This window comes from Podarcis gaigeae (assembly GCF_964106915.1).
Source record: "Podarcis gaigeae genome assembly, chromosome: 18".
Classification (NCBI taxonomy): Eukaryota; Metazoa; Chordata; class Lepidosauria; order Squamata; family Lacertidae; genus Podarcis; species Podarcis gaigeae.
The window spans coordinates 9,838,360-9,860,487 of NC_139696.1; the positions used below are offsets into that span (position 1 = coordinate 9,838,360).

General features: G+C 46.9%; 1 protein-coding gene across 2 annotated transcripts in view; it reads left to right on the forward strand.

The window, feature by feature from the left end:
* The window catches only part of KCNN1 (potassium calcium-activated channel subfamily N member 1), an 83,119-nt gene that overhangs the window by 37,411 nt on the left and 23,580 nt on the right, over positions 1–22,128 (forward strand). For both annotated transcript variants that reach the window (XM_083720510.1, XM_083720509.1), the window contains exons 2-4: positions 3,438–3,887; positions 5,256–5,351; positions 11,334–11,752. In XM_083720510.1, the coding sequence (XP_083576636.1) occupies positions 3,519–3,887; positions 5,256–5,351; positions 11,334–11,752 (884 nt within the window). In that variant the 5' untranslated portion in view covers positions 3,438–3,518. The remainder of the gene's footprint in view (positions 1–3,437; positions 3,888–5,255; positions 5,352–11,333; positions 11,753–22,128) is intronic.

The window sequence follows — 22,128 nt, forward strand, 5'->3', positions numbered from 1 at the left end:
GGGGTTGGGTAAAGGCGTCCGCAGATGGGTAAATTGGGTGCCTGTCCAAAGCGAGCACAAGAAGGTAGTACGCTGACTCAGTCCATTGGTCCAGTGCATTGACTGAACCAGCTACATCGCTCGCTCTGGATAGAGGAAAACATGCATGGAAGCCAGAATTTTTTTAGAGGACCGTCTTTGCTTCCTCTGTCATTACTCTAGAACTCGAGGGCATCCAATGAGGGTGATCATTGGAAAATTTGGGGCAGATAAAAAGAAGACCTTCTTCGTGGAGCACAAGAGTTGAGATGTGGAACTCCCTGCCACAGGAACCTGCAGAACTGGCAAAATCAACAACAAAATTAAGAGAATCTAATGATGAGTGTCAGCCAGTCAGTTTTAATGCACATAGCCAAAGGCTGCCGCAATGTACACAGAATCATTCAACAATTAAAAGGAAATTACTGGATTGATACAAAAAACTTAAAACATTTATATTATCAAGACATTACCTATTCTAAACAGAGCTATAAAAATACCTTAATATACAAGTTAAGATGTTAAACAATAACATTTATAAGCTAAAATTATCACATGGCCACGGATATATTAAAAAATAATGTTAATTGATACAGTGTGCAATTATATTCGGAGTTTGATGATAAAGATAGAATATAGCTTGATGTGGATAGGGTCAAATAAATTCATCTCCTTTACAGTCAGTGACTACCATGGCTATATAATTTGCTCTCATTTTCCTAGTGGCAGTTGCAAAGAGTGCTACGCGCCAGGTGACATACTTATCTGTGTCTGCGAGGAGATATAACATCATGTCAGAGGGGTTCTGGCCAGGGGACCTTACGATGAGTGTTTTATGGAAGAATTGGTGCCTGTTTTTTGGACTACTTAAAGATATTTTGTAGTATGATGAACTCGCAGGCAGGATTTAAGCTACGAGCAGCCGAAGCGATTAGAGTATAATATTGTGGGTCTGATTTGATAGATAGAAGCAACAGAAGGAGAGAAACAACAACTCTGTGGGAAAACAGGAAGGTGACAAAAATAAGAGAAGAGGCAAAACTGTGTTTTGACTACAGATAGGTAGCTGTGTTGGTCTGCCATAGTCAAAACAAAAAAATTCCTTCCAGTAGCACCTTAAAGACCAACTAAGTCAGTTCTTGGTATGAGCTTTCGTGTGCATGCATGAAAGAAGTGTATCTGAAGAAGTGTGCATGCACACGAAAGCTCATACCAAGAACTGACTTAGTTGGTCTTTAAGGTGCTACTGGAAGGAATTTTTTTGTGTTTTGACTGTCTGTGTTAAAAATGTTGAAACTTAATAAAATGGAATTGGGGGGAAAGGAGGCAGTGACAGCCGCCAACTTAGATGGCTTGGATTGGACAAATTCATGATGGCGCAATGGCTATGGTCTGCAATCAGGCACAGGCTCCAATTGCTTGGGGAAAACTCTTCTATACAGGAGAAACTCGAAAAATTAGAATATTGTGGAAAAGTTCCTTTATTTCACTAATTCAACTTCAAAGGTGAAACTAATACATGAGATAGACTCGTGGCATGCAAAGCAAGATATGTCAAGCCTTGATTTGTTATCATTGCCATGATCATGGCGTCCAGCTGATGAAAACCCCAAATTAACCATCTCAGAAAATTAGAACATTCAAGGAAATCAGCAAAACAAGGATTGCAAATAGAGCAAGATTGGACCTCTGAGAAGTAGAAGCAAATCTTGCTTTGCATGTCATGAGTCGATCTCATATATTAGTTTCACCTTTTAAGCTGAATTACTGAAATCAATGTACTTTCCCACAAGAGTCTATTTTTTTGAGTTTCACCTGTATATGATCAGGTCTCTGGAACGTGTCCAGAGGAGGGCAACCAAAATGGTCAAAGGCCTGGAAACGATGCCTCATGAGGAACGGCTAAGGGAGCTGGGCATGTTTAGCCTGGAGAAGAGGAGGTTAAGGGGTGATATGATAGCCATGTTCAAATATATAAAAGGATGTCACACAGAGGAGGGAGAAAGGTTGTTTTCTGCTGCTCCAGAGAAGCGGACACGGAGCAATGGATCCAAACTACAAGAAAGAAGATTCCACCTAAACATTAGGAAGAACTTCCTGACAGTAAGAGCTGTTCGACAGTGGAATTTGCTGCCCAGGAGTGTGGTGGAGTCTCCTTCCTTGGAGGTCTTTAAGCAGAGGCTTGACAACCATGTCAGGAGTGCTCTGATGGTGTTTCCTGCTTGGCAGGGGGTTGGACTCGATGGCCCTTGGGGTCTCTTCCAACTCTAGGATTCTATGATTCTATCATAAGGTTAATAGGAACCAGTAACTGGCTGGAGGCAGAAGAATGGCAGGGAGAACCAACTGAGGGAACCCCAAGGAAAGAAGGCCCAGAGCCCAGGGAGTGGTGGTGGGACAACAGTGAGTGGCCAGAGGGAAAAGCCTGGGGGCAGCAGGTGTCAGAAGCTGGAGAGGTAACAGGGCTTAGTGAGCAGGGAGAGTTTGTGGCAGAGAGCAGTTCAGAATCAAAGGCAGAACCTGAAGCAGGAGAGGAGGCAGGCCCAGAGGCAGAGATGGATCTGGCTGGGGAAGAGTCATGGATTTCTCCTGCTGCAACCAGCTCATAGCTGTCAACCGTCCCTTATTTGGCGGGAAAGCCCCTTATCCCAGCGCTGTGTCCCGCTGCTGTCCCTTATTGTTGATGTCCCTTAAATTTCCTGGGTTTCAAAGCAAGCAGCTCCTCTCCCTCCCTGCCTGCCGACCAGGGAGGAGGGAGGCTCCAACTGTGTTGCTTGGCTGCGTTGCTCACCCAATAAGAACGACTGGGGGGTGGAGCTTGCATGCCTTGTGCCGATCCAATCGGCCGCGTTGCCTGGGGACTCGACTTTGCTCAGCGCTTCCCAGCGGAGAGGTGGTTTTCCTTGCTGCATCCCCTTTGCTGGGTTGCTGCGCTGTGGGAACCACTGCTTGAGGCTTTGTTTGGCTGCTGGCTGGGCTTTCTGCCTTTGGCTCAGAGGGCCTCGGAAGTCGAACATACCTGTGCTTGGAAAATCCCTTATTTTGGCTGCTGATCCCTTATTTTCGAGGCTGCTGGTCCCTTATTTTCAAATCTGTAAGTTGACAGCTATGAACCAGCTCCCCTCACCCATTGTCTCCCAGAACAAGGAGAGGCATGAAAAGAGCAGAGGAGAGGTTGACTGCATGCAGGCACAGTCCCCGATTGCTTGGGGAAAAGCCCTGGAGAAGAGGGGGCTTAGGCAGCTGTGGGGAGACAGGGACCTTCACTCTCAGCAACTGTTTCATGGGGCTAAGACCTACCAGAGACGGGCTGCTGTGCTCCTTAGGCCTGACACCCCTGTGCAAATCGTGTTTTTGCCAGTAAAGAATTGACTCCGACTTGCACGGTGCGATTCACTGCTGGCACCTCCTCTCCCCAGGTGAATGCTAATTCCCAAATTCTGAGCCATGCTGGGTCCAGGAGCACGGTCAGCGAGCCCAGCCCTTTCGCCGAGATAGCCATGAACAGCTGCAAATACAACGGCGGCGTCATCCGGCCCCTCAGCAGCCTGAGTTCCTCCCGCCACAACCTCCACGACCTAGACGCCGAGACCCAGCCCCTGCAAACCTTCCACGACTCCGGCCTGGAGGTGGTGGTCTCCAAGTCTGAGCGCAGCAAGGGGTCGGACCCCCACCTGGACGACGACCCCGAGGCCGAGGAGAGGCCACGCAGCCACAAGAAGAACCAGAACATTGGCTACCGGCTGGGCCACCGGAGGGCGCTGTTCGAGAAGAGGAAGCGGCTGAGCGACTACGCCCTGATCTTTGGGATGTTTGGGATCGTGGTCATGGTGACGGAGACGGAGCTGTCGTGGGGGGTCTACACCAAGGTAAGGGGCATCAGATTCCTATTATTGTTAGTTATTATTGTTACAGCTTACAACCTGGCCTTAACGCTAACGTCCCAGGGCAGGTTGCAACAATAAAGCAATTCAAAGTGACTTACAGAAACAAGGTCGATCCTTTTGTAAAAAAAACTTTTTTTATTCAAAATTAAAACAGCACATATTATCCAGAAACATATCATCCTTATTCCCCCCCCCCATTTTTCCTCCCCCCTCCCACACAAAACCCACCCACCCACCCCCACCCCACCCTCTGGCTTCTCTCAGTTCCAGTCTTTGATTTCTCTAAGAATGCTGTTTTCTGCATGTTACACAGTTGTATAGATCCTCAAACTATTTAGCTGATTATTATCAATAAAAAGTTTGGTAATGTTTATTCAAAACCTGCCAAGGAGTCCAGTTTGCTTTGTTGCATCTTCAAATACTTTGTAAAGGGTTCCCATTCATCTTTAAAGTCACAGTTATCCTTGTCCCATAGCTTATATGTCAGTTTTGCCAGTTCTGCATAGTCCATCAATTTTTCCTGCCATGATTCTTTAGTTGGGGTTTCTTCAATCTTCCAACCTTGTGCTATTAGAACTCTCGCGGCCATTGTGGCATACATGAAGATGTTTTTCAGCTTTTTTGGCAGATCTTTCCCTACAATCCCTAACAAAAATGCTTCAGGTTTTTTAACAAATGTTAAATGGAACATTTTCATCAATTCGTTGTATATCATTTCCCAAAATTTTTTAATTACATTGCAATCCCACCACATATGATCCTAATGATATGCATACCAGCTGTCAAAGGATAAAGAGACGCATCTTCAGTTCTGGGCACCCCACTTTAATGTAGATATCGACAAGCTGGAATTCTAGTCCAGGGTAGTCCAATTTTTCATACCGAGTGGTCTACAGGTGAACTTCCGACACAGAACCCGTGGTCCATGCCACTGAATTAAAATTTCACATCGTGAATTAAAGTGTTTGCAGTATATTTAATATGATTTAATATACACAATTAAAAGATTTAATTAAATTTTCATGAGGGGGGTGCTCATCCAGTTTGCAGACAACACCAATCCGGGAGGGGTAGCTAATGCCGCAGAAGGCAGAATCAGAATTCAAAATGGCTCATCTGGCCTAGGAGAGAAGCCCCAAAATTAGCACAACTCTCTTCCCAGCAACTGGTATTATTCCAGTGCAGGGGGTGGAACATAGCAGTTGTTGATAGCCCTCTCCCTTGTAGATTCCCACCCCCCTCCCAAATCCTCTTCTAAAGCCATCAAGTTGGTGGCTATCCCCACATCCTGTCTCAGTGAGTTCCTCAGTTTAACAATGCACTATGTCTCGCCTCCCTTCGCCCCTCTAGGAGTCTTCATATTCATTTGCCCTCAAATGCCTCATCAGCCTGTCCACGATGATCCTGCTGGGGCTCATCATCATGTACCACGCGAGAGAGATCCAGGTGAGAATCCAACCGTCGAGCAGGTTTTGTACGAAAGCCAATAATATCTTATTATTGTTAATGCGGGGCTGCCCTTGAAGCTGACCCAGAAACTCCAGCGGGCGCAGAAGGCCATGGCAAGGCTCCTTACGGGGTCCTCACTGCGAGATCACATTCACCCGGTGCTATACCAGCTGCACTGGCTCCCGGTGGAGTACAGGGTCAGGTTTAAGGTGCTGGTTTTGACCTTTAAAGCCCTTCACGGCGTAGGACCCTCGTACCTACGGGACCACAAATGACAACGTTTTGGAGGTCCCAGGTCGCAAAGTGGTTCAACTGGTCTCAACTAGGGCCAGGGCCTTTTCAGTGCTGGCCCCGACTTGGTGGAATGCTCTGTCACAAGAGACCAGGGCCCTGCGGGACTTGACATCTTTCCGCAGGGCCTGCAAGACAGAGCTGTTCCGCCTGGCCTTTGGTTAGGACTCCGTCTGACCCTTATGTTCCCCTCCCCTTATGGTCTTGATTTATCAGCTACTTTTAAAATGAGGCTGCATTTTAAATTGCATTTTAACCTGTATTTTATAATTTTTTTCTTTTTCTTTCCCCTATTATGCTTTTACTCTGATTTTATTGGTGTTAGCTGCCCTGAGTCCATCTCTGGCCGGGGAGGGCGGGGTATAAATAAAATTTATTATTATTATTATTATTATTATTATTATTATTATTATTATTATCACCTGCCCTCCTCCCTGTGGTCCAAGAACAATTGAAATACGATGTTAAAAATGGTTTTAAACGACTTGCAATCCCAGGAATAAGGTGGGTCCTAAAAACATAGAATCACAAATTGTAGAGTTGGCTACAAGGGTCATCTAGTGCCACTCCGTGAAATCCAGGAATTGTTTGCCCAACATGGGGCTCGAACCCACAACCCTGAGATCAGGAGTCCCATGCTCTGCTGATTGAGCCTCAAATGTCAAAAGCCAGGGTTAAAGAGGTGTGTCTTCAGGATTCTCTGGAAGCTATGCAATGTAGATACCAGACACACCGGGGGGGGGGGAGCCCCACACATTGGGGCCACCACAAAGAAGGCCCTCTCCTGGGCTGCCACCCCTCAAGCCTCTGAGGGTGGAGGAACTTCCAAAAGGGCCCCCTCTGCTGATCTGTCAGGAAGGGGCCTGAGACATTTAGGGTTGTTGTTTTCTTATACATTTTTATTGGTTTTTTAACATATTATTTCCAACAATCATTTAACATAAATTCTTATCTTATACAATATTTTAGACTTCTGTTAACAACCTCTGAATATTTTCCGTTCTTTATCACTTATTCTTCATTTCTTAATTTCTCTATTGCTTTTAATTATCATTAACTAACCGTTCTTTTCATAGTCTTCCTTGCAATATTTCACATAATTCTCCTTACAGAACTTCTTGCAGCCCTACTAGCGTAGATACATTTAGGGTTTTGCAGGTTTTGGTGTCCTCGGGTGTCTTCCCGTGTAAAAGTTGGGGTGTCTAGGCGACGTTTCGACGAGGTCTCACTCGTCATCTTCAGGCTGGTGCTTTCGGCTTCTTGTTACTGGAACAGAGCGGGATCTCAATGTTTGAGTTCCTATAAATACTGTAGAGGGGGTGTGGTGTCTAGCCTCCAATGTTCTGGGCAGAGAGGAAGTTCCCAGGCTAGTGTGCCTTTTCTTCTTTTGTTCCTTAATTACTTGAGAGATACCTTGAGTGATTTCTTGAGTGATATCCTGAGTACCACTTAGGTGGGTCATTAGGTGTGGATTAGTTGCTAAAGTCTTTGTGTCTTGACCTCTTGAACTTTGTGAAGAGTTTTCCTGAGAAGATGGCTGTATTGCACTTAGTTGTGCTTTGGCTTGGCTTCGTGTATAGGGGCGAGCTGTGGTTTTGTGGCTTGTGTCAGCCAGATCTGTGTAGGGTTTTGTATATACGCCTTGCTTGGGAGAATCATGGAGTTGCAGTGAAACTTTGCTGGAGTTGATGCCTCACCCAGTTGTAGACCTACTGACATGACTGGGCTGGAGTTAGACATTTCAACATGTCTACCATGAGTATGGTTAGCATTGAATATGTATCACCCAGGGTTCTTAAATCGCAGAGTTGGAAGGGACCACAGCGTCCAACCCTCTGCAATGCAGGAAACTTTTGCCCAACGTCATGGAGACAGCAACACAGCAAACATCATGGCTACTTGCCATTGGTAGTCTTCTCTGTGAATTTGTCTAATCCTCTTTTAAAACAATCTAGGTTGGCAGCCATTACTGCCTGCAGTTCCACAGTTTAACTACGCCCTGTGTCTGTGTGAAGATGCATTTTCTTTCGCCTACCCTGAAGTGTCCAGCATTCAGCTCCTCCTTGGATAACGCCGTAGAACTCTAGTAACATGATGGAGGAAAGCTGTCTGCGACAGTCATTTGCAGCAGCAGCAACAATCTTCCTTCATCGCAGGGGGTTGAGCTAGACGACCCTCTGGGGACCCTTCCAGCTCTATAGTCCTATGAAACAATATACTAAGCAAAATGGCAACAGGAACCTGCCTATATTAGGAGAAAGGTGGCTGTGGTTTTCAAGGATGCTAAAACGGAACAAGCAAAATGGTATACCCTCCCAAATTTCTCTGATGAAAATAGGGACATCCTAAGGAAAACTAAGGGACGCGGGTGGCACTGTGGGATAAACCACAGAGCCTAAGACTTGCCGATCAGAAGGACGGCGGTTCAAATCCCCGCGACGGGGTGAGCTCCCGTTGCTCGGTTCCTGCTTCTACCCACCTAACAGTTCGAAAGCACGTCAAAGTGCAAGTAGATAAATAGGTACCGCTCTGGCCGGAAGGTAAACGGCGTTTCCGTGCACTGCTCTGGTTCGCCAGAAGCGGCTTAGTCCTGCTGGCCACATGACCCAGAAGCTGTACGCCGGCTCCCTCGGCCAATAAAGCGAGATGAGTGCCGCAACCCCAGAGTCGGCCACGACTGGACCAAATGGTCAGGGGTCCCTTTACCTTTAAGGAAAACTGGGACATTCCAGGATCGAATCCGAAACCGGGATGGCTTCTGAAAATCTGGGACTGTCCTTGGAAAATAGGGATGCTGGGAGGGTCTGGAATGGGAGAAACCAAGAAGGTGTAACATAGATGGATTTTCTTGTCCATAGGTGGGAGCATAGAATCATAGAATCATAGAGTTGGAAGAGACCACAAGGGCCATCGAGTCCAACCCCCTGCCAAGCAGGAAACACCATCAGAGCACTCCTGACATATGGTTGTCAAGCCTCTGCTTAAAGACCTCCAAAGAAGGAGACTCCACCACACTCCTTGGCAGCAAATTCCACTGTCAAACAGCTCTTACTGTCAGGAAGTTCTTCCTAATGTTTAGGTGGAATCTTCTTTCTTGTAGTTTGGATCCATTGCTCCGTGTCTGCTTCTCTGGAGCAGCAGAAAACAACCTTTCTCGCTCCTCTATGTGACATCCTTTTATATATTTGAACATGGCTATCATATCACCCCTTAACCTCCTCCTTTTCAGAGCAGAACATTTCTTCCACATTGCTTTGTCACCTTTAGATAGCCTAACAAGAAAAGGAAAAAGGAGACAAACCTCACTATTTTTTTCTTGTATTCCCCCTCTCAAAACTAGGTGTGTCTTTATGGTCAGGTGCGTCTTATGGAGCGAAGAATACGGTGCCTGGTTACAAAACCACTGCTTAAAGAAGTGGTTCATCTGAACAATACTAAACATGCCCCGCTCCCTTAGCCATTCCTCATAAGGCATCGTTTCCAGGCCTTTGACCATTTTGGTTGCCCTCCTCTGGACACGTTCCAGTTTGTCAGTGTCCTTCTTGAACTGTGGTGCCCAGAACTGGACACAGTACTCCAGGTGAGGTCTGACCAGAGCAGAAGACAGTGGCACTATTACTTCCCTTGATCTAGATGCTATACTCCCATTGATGCAGCCCAGAATTGCATTGGTTTTTTTAGCTGCCGCGTCACACTGTTGGCTCATGTCAAGTTTGTGGTCAACCAAGACTCCTAGATCCTTTTCACATGTACTGCTCTCAAGCCAGGTGTCACCCATCTTGTATTTGTGCCTCTCATTTTTTTTGCCCAAGTGCAATACTTTACATTTCTCCCTGTTAAAATTCATCTTGTTTGTTTGGGCCCAGTTCTCTAATCTGTCAAGGTCATTTTGAAGTGTGATCCTGTCCTCTGGGGTGTTAGCCACCCCTCCCAGTTTGGTGTCATCTGCAAATTTGATCAGGATGCCCTTGAGTCCATCATCCAAGTCGTTGATAAAGATGTTGAATAAGACCGGGTCCAAGCAATTTGGGAGGGTTTTGCTTTGGGTGCTGCTGCTGTTTCCTCTGAACGAGGAACAGATGGGGCAGGTCTGACTTTGGGGCTGCTGCAGCCTGGAGCCATTCCTCAGTTGAGCAGCCCCAGCTGGCGCCAGTGCCGTCGCCGAATGGCGAGGCGCCGGCTTGTGACATCTCACAGCATCTAGCACCCGCCACTAAACAGCAGGGAGAGTTTTTCCATTAAAATGTTTTTATGGGCTGCGTCAGAGGACTGAGGAACTGACCCTCAGCCCTGCAGAGGTGAGGCAGAAGAGGAGGACATTTTCAAGGGGATGCAGGTGGGCCCCGGAACAAACAGATCCTGAGTCAAAGGCTGAGAGGGTCTTTGACCTTGCTCTGCCCTTCACTGATAGATGGAGAGAGCACAACTCTGCACTCGACGAAACTCAACGTTCTGAGGTGCCAGGCAGACCTTGAAAACCATACACACTAAACAACATTATTCCATCTCGGTTTCTGTTTGCGTTCTTAAAATCCCTTGAGATTCATGCTTCTGCGTGTCCAAAATTTGCCACGACCAGACCCGTTTAAGGGTTTTTTAAGTGAGCTGATCATCTACCCCTTCCCAGTCCCGCCCTGATTTACGGCTCCATCCTTTCCACACCTGCTCAGGTGTACATCCCTCGGAATTCAATGGGTCTCACTCCCAGGTGAGTGGAGGACGGATTGCGCCCTTAAGAAATGAATCAGTGGGATTGTGATGAATGCGAGCGTCTCAACCGCATAGAAGGAAGAGCATGGTGTCTTGCAGTTATTAATATTGGGGGGGGGGGAGTAGCAGGAAAAGGTTGGAAGATGCCCATGCCCTTCAATCCGAACCACAAAATTGTAAGTGTCACTCTTGGGGGGGGGGGATATCTATTTAACATCTATCAATCATCTGTTGGTGGTGGTGGTGGTGGTCTTGTTCTTACTCTTCTTCTTCTTCTTCTTCTTCTTCTTCTTCTTCTTCTTCTTCTTCTTCTTCTTCTTCATTCAGCCTATATTGGCATAATTTAGACAATTTAGATGCAGGTGACGCTGTGGTCCAAACCACTGAGCCTCTTGGCCTTGCTGATCAGAAAGTCGGCAGTTCGAATCCCCGTGGCGGGATGAGCTCCCGTTGCTCTGTCCCAGCTCCTGCCAACCTAGCACTTCAAAAGCACACCAGTGCAAGTAGATAAATAGGTACCACTGTGGTAAACGGCGTTTCCGTGCACTCTGGTTTCCGTCACGGTGTCCCATTGCACCAGAAGCAGTTTAGCCATGTTGGCCTCATGACCCGGAAAGCTGTCTGTGGATAAACGCCGGCTCCCTCGGCCTGAAAGCGGGATGAGCACTGCAACCCCATAATCGCCTTTCACTGGACTTAACCGTCCAGGGGTCCTTTACCCTTTTTCTTTGTTAGACAATAGAATCGTAAGAGGGGGAAGCAATCATCCACAAAACTTTGCTAATCAATACCTATTAAACACATAAAATGTATAAAAGACTCAGGAGCAACCATTAAGTAAGATCAAGAATTGGCTAAGTTACCATGTGCATTCCTTGCAAAGAGCCCTTGCCAAGTAAGTGCCCACCTTCCTTGACCATGACGGGTGTGCTGTTTCTGTACCCTGCAAACCTGAACGCCGTCCCTCCCTTTTCACAGCTGTTCATGGTGGACAACGGAGCGGACGACTGGCGCATCGCCATGACCTATGAGCGCATCTTCTTCATCACCTTGGAGCTCCTGGTCTGCGCCATCCATCCCATCCCGGGTCAGTACTTCTTCACGTGGACGACCCGCCTGGCGTTCACGTACGCCACCTCGGAGGCCAACACCGACGTGGACATCATCCTCTCCATTCCGATGTTCCTACGCCTCTACTTGATCGGGCGGGTCATGCTCCTCCACAGCAAACTCTTCACCGACGCCTCTTCGCGGAGCATCGGGGCCCTCAACAAGATCAACTTCAACACCCGCTTCGTCATGAAGACCCTCATGACCATCTGCCCCGGGACGGTCCTCCTGGTCTTCAGCATCTCCTCCTGGATTATCGCTGCCTGGACGGTCCGTGTGTGTGAGAGGTAAGTCCCGGTTCTTCTACTCCTGCCGAGGAGGGCATAGCAGGGGAAAGGATGGCACTCGCCGAGGGGGTCTTTCGTGCCCCCTGCCGCAGCCGAGGGGAAAACCAGGTTCCTGCACGCGTTGAGCTCGTTGGGTTTGCTTGGTGCTGAGTTCGAATCTCTCCGCTTTCTCCAGGATGGAGATATCCCATCATTTCCCCCCCCCCTTCCTTTCACTTTTTACTGATTTGTTAACCCAAAAATCCCAAGTGCAAGCATAATAAAGAAGAAAAAAGGCCGTGTGGAATAACGAAGACTAAAAAATGCAAACCACAAAACATCACAGCCTGGAAGTACAAAGATGCAGCGTAGCTGCAAAGGGATAATAAGGCATTAATTCACTCAAAGTGCTGCATTATCACAAGCAAAATATAATAATAATACCACTATCATTAGTAGTAGGAGTAGACACAGTGTGTGTATAATATTAAATGTCCACAAATTTCACATAAAGTTCCAGTCCATATTATTTTTTTCTTTTGTTTTATCAACATTGCATTTCATTTTCTGTAGGGGGTTTTCATTCTATCTCATTACTGCATCTTTTATATCCTAACCATAATACAATAATGTCTAATTATTTCTGTTGCTCATAGTTCAAATCCTGCTCACGAATTCATTGAATTATAATATTTCTTTGAATAGCCTGGAAAATGTGTCTATAATTCCACAAAGCAGTCGTCATTAAGTTCTCTTAGCTGTTGGCTTTTCTGATTCATCAGAAACCATCACTTTTCTTATCCATTTTTCTTCTGTGGGAACTTCTTCATCTTCCCATTTCTGTGCATAAAGAAGCCTAGCTGCTGTAGTTACATACATAAACAACTCAACCATCTTTTTTTTTGGGGGGGGGGAATTCTGTCCATATAATCTCTAGAAAAAAAGCTTCAGGGTTTTTGTTTTGGTATAATCAAACATTTTTTATTATCTCCTCATTTATCAATTTATTACCACCCTTCTCCCTAAAGTCCCAGAGCAGGTTATAACAATTAACACACAACAGTAATATTAAAATGCAATATTAAAAACAGTTTAAAGCAATACAACTACAGGAAAGGCCCCCCAAACCCCCCACAAATTTTGTCCCATAGATTAAAATTTGTGATGCTGTTCAGAAATAGCAGGCAACGCTGTTGGATGGAAGCCGAGGTGAATTTGGCACATTTCAATATATTCAGTCTATTTTCAAATGCACACAGTAGCAGCGGGTCAGAGGAGGAATTTTGGTGCTGTTAGGCTTTTAATGCAAGCCTGTATCTAATTCATCCTTTTGGAAACAGTAAGCAAACTGTTCCCCTTCATGGATCACTGCCTTGCCGTGGCGAAGGGGCTTGAAGAACTCAGAGAAGCTATGAACTATGCCGAGCAGGGCACCCAAGATGAACAGGTCATAGTGGAGAGTTTTGACCAAACGTGATCCACCTGGAGGAGGAACTGGCAAGCCACTCCAGTATCCCTGCCAAGAAAACTCCATGGACAAAGACAACAGGCATATAAAAGATATGACGCTGGAAGATGAGCCCCTCAGGTCGGAAGGCGTCCAACATGCTACTGGGGAAGAGCGGAGGACAAGTAGATCCAGAGCTGATGAAGCGGCTGGGCCAAAGCCGAAAGGACGCTCAGTTGCGGATATGCCTGGAAGCGAAAGGAAAGTCCAATGCTGTAAAGAAAAAGAAGACTCCCTGGAGAAGACCCTGATGTTGGGAAAGATGGAGGGCACAAGGAGAAGGGGACGGCAGAGGACGAGATGGTTGGATAGTGTTTTCGAGGTTACCAGCATGAGTTTGACCAAACTGCGGGAGGCAGTGGAGGACAGAGGTGCCTGGCGTTCTCTGGTCCATGGGGTCACGAAGAGTCGGACACGACTAAATGACTAAACAACAACAACAACAACAAAAGCAAACTGTTACTTCAACCATACTTCAAAATTTGCACTTATCGCAGTTTTGCAGTGAATCTCTTCTGCCAAGTAATGAATGCAAAGGGGGGGGGGGAGGGAAAAAGTTAGTGAAAACAATAAATAAAATTCATTAATATTGCAGGAAAGTCTTCTCAAAAACGTTTCTGCATCAGGCAAAAATTGCATTTAAGAAAATGTGTATAAGGAGAAATTTGCACTAGAGTACTGGCAAATTGGTATGAGGGCATTAAAACAAGATAAAAATAAAACTATTACTACTAGTAGTATATTAGTAGTATTTATTTATTTCCTGCCCTTCACCGGCAGGTTCCAGGGCAGATTCCAGCCATTTAAAATTCAGAATAATTATTATTATTATTATTATTATTATTATTATTATTATTAGCCACCCATAATTATTATAAATAATAATAATGAATTATAAATAATGAGTTATTATAAATAATAAATAATAATAATTTTATTTATATGCCACCCAGCCACTCTGAGCAGCTCCAACAAAATATTGGAAACACAATAAAAGCCCAAACATTAAAATCTTCCCTGTTCAGGGCTGTCTTCAGGTGTCTTCCAAAAGTCATATATTGTTTATCTGTTTGACATCTGATTAAAAACAGTTAAATCTGATTATGGTCACAGGAATAAGGTCCTGAAAGCACACATCTCAGGCGTCAAATGCCTGGAGAACTGAGCTTAAGACTTGGGAGAAATCAAGGGAAACAGAAACAAATTCACCCCTCCCTCTTTGCACCACATCTGGGCTTCCCCCTCGGCTGTGTCGGACCCAGGAGGGTGCCCCACACTTTCCGGCAGCCCCCCCCCACCGCGTTCGTCTCTGTGCCATTCGTGTGTGTCGTTTGCTTTCTGGACCTTTTGCCCTGTTTTTCCTCTGGCCTGGAAACTGCTCAATAACGTGCTGTTGTTGTTGTTGTTGTTTTTCCTCCTCTCGAAACCGCTGTGCTTCTCGTAGGGACAAACTGTGAGTTCCGATTGGCTAGCAGCCGGGTAGACGCAACCCTTGCACGGAGGCCAAGACTTGCTCAGAATTTAAGATTAGCTGCAGCTTGTGGGATTGGCAGTTTGGGGTGTCCTCTGGGGGGGGGGTCTGGGGTAGAGGAAACCCTGGGTGCTGCTGGTGGTTGCGAACTTTGAACAGAATCCCAAAGCTAATCTAGCTTTCGGAAGGAAGCTTTGTCCACCTATCCATTCATCCATATGTCTGTCTATCCTTCCTTCCTTCCTTCCTTCCTTCCTTCCTTCCTATTTTCACATCACCACCTCAGCCATCCCGTCCAGAGAAATTACTCCTCCAAAAAGCTTTATATCTTCCAAAATTCTCCCCATTCAACCCCTCCCATCTTAAGATGTTTGCATTCCTAGATGTTTGGTCCTTCTTTCTCAAGAGAAAACAACACATGCATGCAAGATCTTGCCCTTGTCATCCTTCGCGTCTAAATTTTGCACGGCACACACATGCAATTTACTTAAATTGTTTCGTCCCCATCTTCCTCGTTTGTGAAGTGTGCAAGTGTGCATTGAAGGATCTGTCTCAGACCCTCTCCCTTCAAAACTGCATCATGATGAAACCTTCCAGAACACCAGATAATGATAGATGTCCATTAGCTTAGGAAACCTTACTGCAAGGGCAGTGAACCTTAGGCCTGGGGATAAATGCCTCTCTGTCTGACCCTCACGACAGTCTCTAGGCCACATCCTCCTCTCCTCGGACCACTCCAATCGCTCACCGCTGCTTTGCTCCCTCCCTTGGGTGTTCTTGCCTGGCTGGCTGTAGGGATGGGTATAGAAACTAAGAGAGGATATATTTCTTAGGTATGAATGAATTTTATTAATACAGTCACAGACCAGCGTCAACACACACAATATCACAGATCATAAAAAATATCAAAAATACAAGAGACAATATGAATATAACAAGGATTTAAATATAAAAATTAAAAATTAATTGTTAGCGTGCCCCCTGTAATTAACATTTGGGGGTTTGGTCATTATGGGGTACCACTTGCTTCCTGCGACTGATTGCAGACGCACAGAATTTAGCTACATTTGATGTAGTCTTGGGATTCTTATCCTCTAGCAGTAGTTTTAAACTATGGTATTCCAATTCTTTCCTAGACTTTTGCAAAACAGGTGTAATAAAAGTCAAACGTATATCCTCATAAAAACGACAACGTAATAATACATGTGAAGCAGTTTCTTAGGTATTATCCATCTGGAAGAACGAGATGCACAAATACAGGATGGAGGATTCCTGGCTGTACCTGTGAAAAGGATCTGGGGTCTTAGTGGGCCACAAGCTGAATATGAGTGAACAGTGTGATACAGCAGCAAAAAAAGTGAATGCTATTCTAGGTTGTATAACGAGAAGTCAAGTGTCCACATCAAGGGAAGAAACAGTACTGCTCTATTCTGCCTTGGTCAGACCACACCTGTATGGGAACGTTCAGGGATGCAGGAGAGGATATATTGTTTGATTATAGCCTTTCCAACTTGTGTTAACAAGTTCACAAATTAGCGGAGTAACATTCCCCTTTTAAAATTTACAGCGGATGCGTTTGCTCAGGCTCGCTAAAGCCTCTAGAATAACTGTTCTGCTATTTCCCCCTTATTCCCTCATAAAAGATAAGACACAACACAGTCTTCTATAAAAGTATAAAAAGAGTTTACTCACTAACATTCTGTTCACAGTCGGATCCCAGAAGGCAGACTTAGCTTAGAAAAGCTAACATACACCTGGAAACTATCCCATAAGGAGACAGTCCCTTTGTCCTCTCTTGGTCAGGAGAGTATCTTTGGTTGCTTCTTCTATGCATGTAGTCAAAGAGAGAGAGAGATGGCTGCCCTGCCCTGTGCTTTTGGTATTACCTGCACAGGTGAGGCCACACCCTCCTCTAGTTACATGCAGAGGAAGTCTGTCCCAGCCCAGAAGGAAACAGGAAGTTGACCTGCTGGCTGGACAAACATTCCTCCACATACGCAAACATGTTCACTCTAGGAATGTTGTACTTGACTGCTCTTGTGTTTCACATCCCACAACCTGGAATCCTGTGTGCAATTCTGGGTGCCACAATTTAAGAAGGATGTTGGCAAACTGGTAGGCGTGCAGAGGAGGGCAACCCAGAGGATCAAGGGTCTGGAGACCAAGCCTTATGAGGAACGGTTGAGGGAATTATACCCAATGCAGCCCAATAAAGAGAAGACTGAGAGGAGATATGATGGCCACCTTCAAATATATTCAGGGCTGTCACATGGAAGAGGGAACAAGCTTGTTTTCCCCTGCTCTGAAGGGCAGGACTGAAACAACGGATTGGTGTTACAAGAAAAGACATTTCAACTAAACATCAGGGAGAACCTTCTGAATGCAAGAGCTGTACAACAGTGGAACGATTCCCCTTGGGAGGTGGTTGACTTTGAAGGCTTATAGGCAGAGGTGGGATGGCCATCTGTGATGGATGCTTTTGCTGGGATTCCAGCATCCTTTCCAACTCTACGAATCTATGAAAAGAGGATTAGACTAAAATCACAGAGCAGGAGATGGCTATAGCTGAACCCTTGCCATGTTGGCAATGTTCTGTGTCCAGTGTCTGAGCTCCTGAATAGCAGGTGCTGGAAACTGCAGGAGGGGAAGAGTAGTCCCTCAATTTCAATGGGCCTACTCTGAGCATGGCAAACACGGGCTAAAACCCAGTTCCCCCTTCCTGCCCACCTCCTCCAAACCCACCCCACATCCGACAAAGTGGCCTTTCGTCCACAGAAGCTGGTGCCCCCATAAATCCTCAGCCTTTAAGCTGTCCCGAGGAGGCGGCGTCATTTCCTGGAAATTTATTACTGCTGCCAGACAGGCGTTCAACCTTGAGAGGGGAGCGAAGAGGGGGGTGGGCCCTGTCTCCCGCACCCTCATTCTCTTCTGGGCTCAGCAGGACGGGTGGCTGGTGGTTTAGGAAGAACCCCCTTAGATGCCAAGATGGAGAAGCACCCCTGAAGCCCTTTCGTGAGCACCAGGAGCTCAGCGCGCCGTGGATTTTTTTTCAGGGCTGCCTGGTTTTCTCTGTGCGAGGAAGCAGTGAGTCAGGCCACACTCAGCCGTGAAGGGAACCGAGAAGGCTGCGTGATTCAAGCGCACATGCACACCCACTGCCAGAGGAGAGCCAGAGGAGACTTTGATCCCTTCCTGGCCCAGTGATGCCCGCTTTTCACAGGATCATAGAACTGCAGGGACCCTTAGGGCCATCTAGTCCAACCCTTGCCATGCAGGAATCACAGATTTTGGGGGGGTTGGGGGGCGAGAGACAGAACTGCCAGGCAGCTAAATCTTCCCACTCCTGTTTATCATCGTCATCATCAAATCATAGAATTGGAAGGGGACTCCAAAGGTCATCTAGTCCAACCCCCTGCAATGCAGGGATTACATCATGCCACCCCTGTTCATCATCATCATCATCAAATCATAGAATTGGAAGGGGGGCGCCAAGGGTCACCTAGTCCAACCCCCCTGCAATGCAGGAATCGCAACTAAAGCATCACCATCGTTATGTATGGCCCACCTTTTCCCCTGGGACCGGGACTCAAAATTAAAACCAACGCAGAGAAAATGCAGAAAGCTAAAGATCTATCGGAGATAGCAGTTGTGGGGAAAAAAGCAATTAAATTATAATAGAACTGAGAACAATATAAAACCGAATCTTTGCAAGCTAGCAAAGCTGATCTAGCGAAAGCAACATAGCGCCATTGAAAGTCCTTTCCTGGGAAGCAGTCAGATTTTCCACGATGCGCATCCTGCACTGCAGTTGCGGGGTTGGACTAGATGACTCTGGGGTGGCCCCCCTTCCGACTCTGCAGATTCCCCCGCCACCCCTCGCATCCTTTTCCGATGTTCCGAGCAAAATGTTCAACGGTTCACAACCGCCGCTGCCCTTCCCTGGGCAAGGAGGGCTGGATACACCTATGGGGGACGGAGAAGGGCTGGGGCACCACTAGCTCTAGCTGTGCAGGGTGAATAGAAAGAAAGAAAGCAGCAATCCTAAATTCCTCCTCTTAACATTGCTTGGCGTAGTCAGGCTTGTCTGGGTCTTTCTGTTTCCTTTAGTTTTTTTCCCCTCCTGGGGGCAAATTTCCGCATTTCTCTATCCCAGTCTTATCCCCTGCATGCCACTCCAAAGCACCCTCTTCTCTGCTAACTTCCAGTGCATCTCCCAAAATCCACCACGCTCCATGCTGGTTCTTTTCCAAGGTCGGGGAGGAGGTTATTCTCTCTCTTTTCCTTTCCTTCTCCCTCCACCCCCCTTCCTTTTTTGCCTGCAGAGATTCGCACTGAAGGGTTTTGCTGAAAACCGTGAACTTTCTTTACTCAGGCCACACAGTTCACCTGCGGAACTCAGTGCCACAAGATGTGGCGGTGGCCAGTGTTTTAGTCAGCTATAGAAGCAGGGCGGGCAGCAGGCAGATAGCTATTTGCAGGGGGCACTGCAATTCGTGCATTGATTACAGACACAAGTGATTGGATAAAATTTTGCCAAGCTGAATTGATCTCTTTGGAAAAGCCGTACAATTTAACAATTCAAAACTCAGAGAGCACAGTTGTGGGCCTTATTTTAGTGGAAATTGGTAGACTATTGAAGAGGAGGAGTCAACTGCTGGTAGCCATGGTGTCTAAATAGAACCTTCTTGTTCAGGAATAGTCTATCTCCAAATAGTAATTGCTGGAACAAGCAGGTTTCGCATGCAAGCCCAGTTTTGTTCCCTCCCCCCAAGGGTATCAGAAGTTATCTATTGGATTGCCAGGTGGTTTGATCCAGCCGGGCTCCCTTGTATTAAAGACTCATGACACTCATTGAACTTAATGGACCTTTCTAATTTAGGCCACATTCGTAAAATCCTTTTAAAGAACCAATTTAAACATTCATATATCCCCCCCCCAAAAAAAATCAGTGTGTGTACGAGCAGGAAGGTGTGCAGAGGAGGGCAACCATGATGATCAGGGGTTTGGAAATGAAGCCTTATGAGGAACAGTTGAAGGAGCTGGGTATGTTTACCCTGGAAAAGACGAGACTGAGAGCAGCTAGGATAGCCATCAAAAATGGGGGTGGAGACACTCCTTCAGGCATATGGGGCCAAGGCAGTTCAAACATTTAAAACTTCCCAATAGACGGTGGCCTTCTGATGTCTTCTTGTAATTGTTTATTTCCTCGACATCTGATGGGAGGGCGTTTCACAGGGTGGGCGCCACCACCGAGAAGGCCCTCTGCCTGGTTCCCTGTAGCTTCGCTTCTCGCAGGGAGGAAACAACCAGAAGGCCCTCGGAGCTGGACCTCTGTGTCCGGGCAGAATGATGGGGGTGGAGATGCTCCTTCAGATTTACAGGGCCAAGGCTGTTCAGGGCTTTAAAGGTCAGCACCAACACTTTGAATTGTGTTCGGAAATGTACTGGGAGCCAGTTAAGATCTTTTAGGACCAGTGTTATATGGTCCTGGTGGCCACTCCCAGTCCCCAGTCTAGCTGCTGCATTGTGGATTAGTTGTTGTTTCTGAGTCACCTTCAAAGGTAGCCCCACGTAGAGTGCATGGCAGTAGTCCAAGCGGGAGAAAACCAGAACCATAGCTGTCAACCTTCCCTTTTCTTGCGGGAAATTTCCTTATTCCAGCGCCGTTTCCCGCTGCTTCCTGCTGCTATCCCAGATTGTTAGATATCCCGTAGACTGTCCCTGGGACAGGTGAGGCTACTGATCCCGTATTTTCGAGGCTGCTGATCCCTTATTTTCAAACCTGAAAATTGACAGCTATGACCAGAACATGGACCACTCTGCGGAGACAGGGAGCAAGCAGGGAGGGTTTCAGATGGAGCTGGTAGACAGCTGCCCCGGAGACAGAATTGACCTGTGCCTCCATGGACAGCTTTGAGTCCAAAATGGCCCCCAGGCTGTGCACCTGATCCTTCAGGGACACAATTACCCTACTCAGGATCAGGGAGGCCCACAAACCTGCCCGCCCCCTGTCCCCCAAAACAGTCCTTCTGTCTGGTCAGGACAGATGCATTATTCCCCATTTCTTCTGAATATACCAACCTTATTTCTGCAACATTGCAAGGCATTCCTTGCCCGCTCTGATGAAAAGAGCCCTGGGCTCCTGCCCTGAAGGCGCTGCCACCTTCGCGCGAATCAATAGCAATCCTAATTAGCACCACGAGCAATTAAGTCACACTTCCCCCCACCCCACCCCCCATAGCGCTTCTTCAAAACTAATCTGCGCAGCTTTAAACGCTCCTTCGCTTTCCTCCAGTCTCCGGAGAGCAGTGACGCTCAGCTCGGCAGAATAAATCCCTCTGCGGGTATCACTCCACTCATCTCACATTAGCGCTAATTTGCTGTGTGCGTCGGAGTCGGGCGTTAAATTGCAAAGCCCTTTTCTTTCTTTCTTTCTTTTGCAAAGCGTTGTTGACATTTCCCTGTTCCCCCAGGACCCTACAAATATTCACAGGGGGGTTTTCCGCTTCTTCCTTTCTGGCTTGTAGGCCTGTTTGCTCGGGATTGGCACTCAACAGCCGCTGGTTGAAACAAAACAAAGCAGCCTTTCTTAACAACCCAGAAGTGTTACATCACAGAATCTTAAAATTGTGAAGCTGGAAGGGAACCCCGAGGGTCATCTAGGCGAACCCCCTGCAATGCAGGAATCTCAGCTTAATCATCCCTGACAGACGGCCTTCCAACTTCTACTTAAAAACCTCCAAGGAAGGAGACCCCATAATCTCCCGAGGGAGACCATTCCACTGTAAAATGACTCTTAAACTGCCGGAAAGTTCTTCCTGATGTTTAGTCAGAATCTCCTTTCTTGTAACCTGAAGCCATGGGTTTGAGTCCTACCCTCTGGAGCAGGAGAAAACAAGCTTGCTCCATCATCCATGTGACAGCCCTTCAGATATTTAAAGATGGGCATCCTATCCCTAGGGACCTGGGTGGCGCTGTGGGTTAAACCACAGAGCCTAGGACTTGCCGATCAGAAGGTCGGCGGTTCGAATCCCCGCGACGGGGTAAGCTCCCATTGCTCCAGCCAACCTAGCAGTTCGAAAGCACGTCAAAGTGCAAGTAGATAAATAGGTACCACTCCGGCGGGAAGGTAAATGGCATTTCCGTGTGCTGCTCTGGTTCGCCAGAAGCGGCTTAGTCCTGCTGGCCACATGACCCGGAAGCTGTACACCGGCTCCCTCGGCCAGTAAAGCGAGATGAGCGCCGCAACCCCAGAGTCGGTCACAACTGGACCTAATGGTCAGGGGTCCCTTTACCCTTTACCTTTACCTCCTATCTCTCTCAGTCTCCTCTTTTCCAGGCTAAACATGCCCAACTCCTCCAACCGTTCCTCATAAGGTTTGGTTTCCAGACCCTTGATCATCTTGCTTGCCCTCCTTT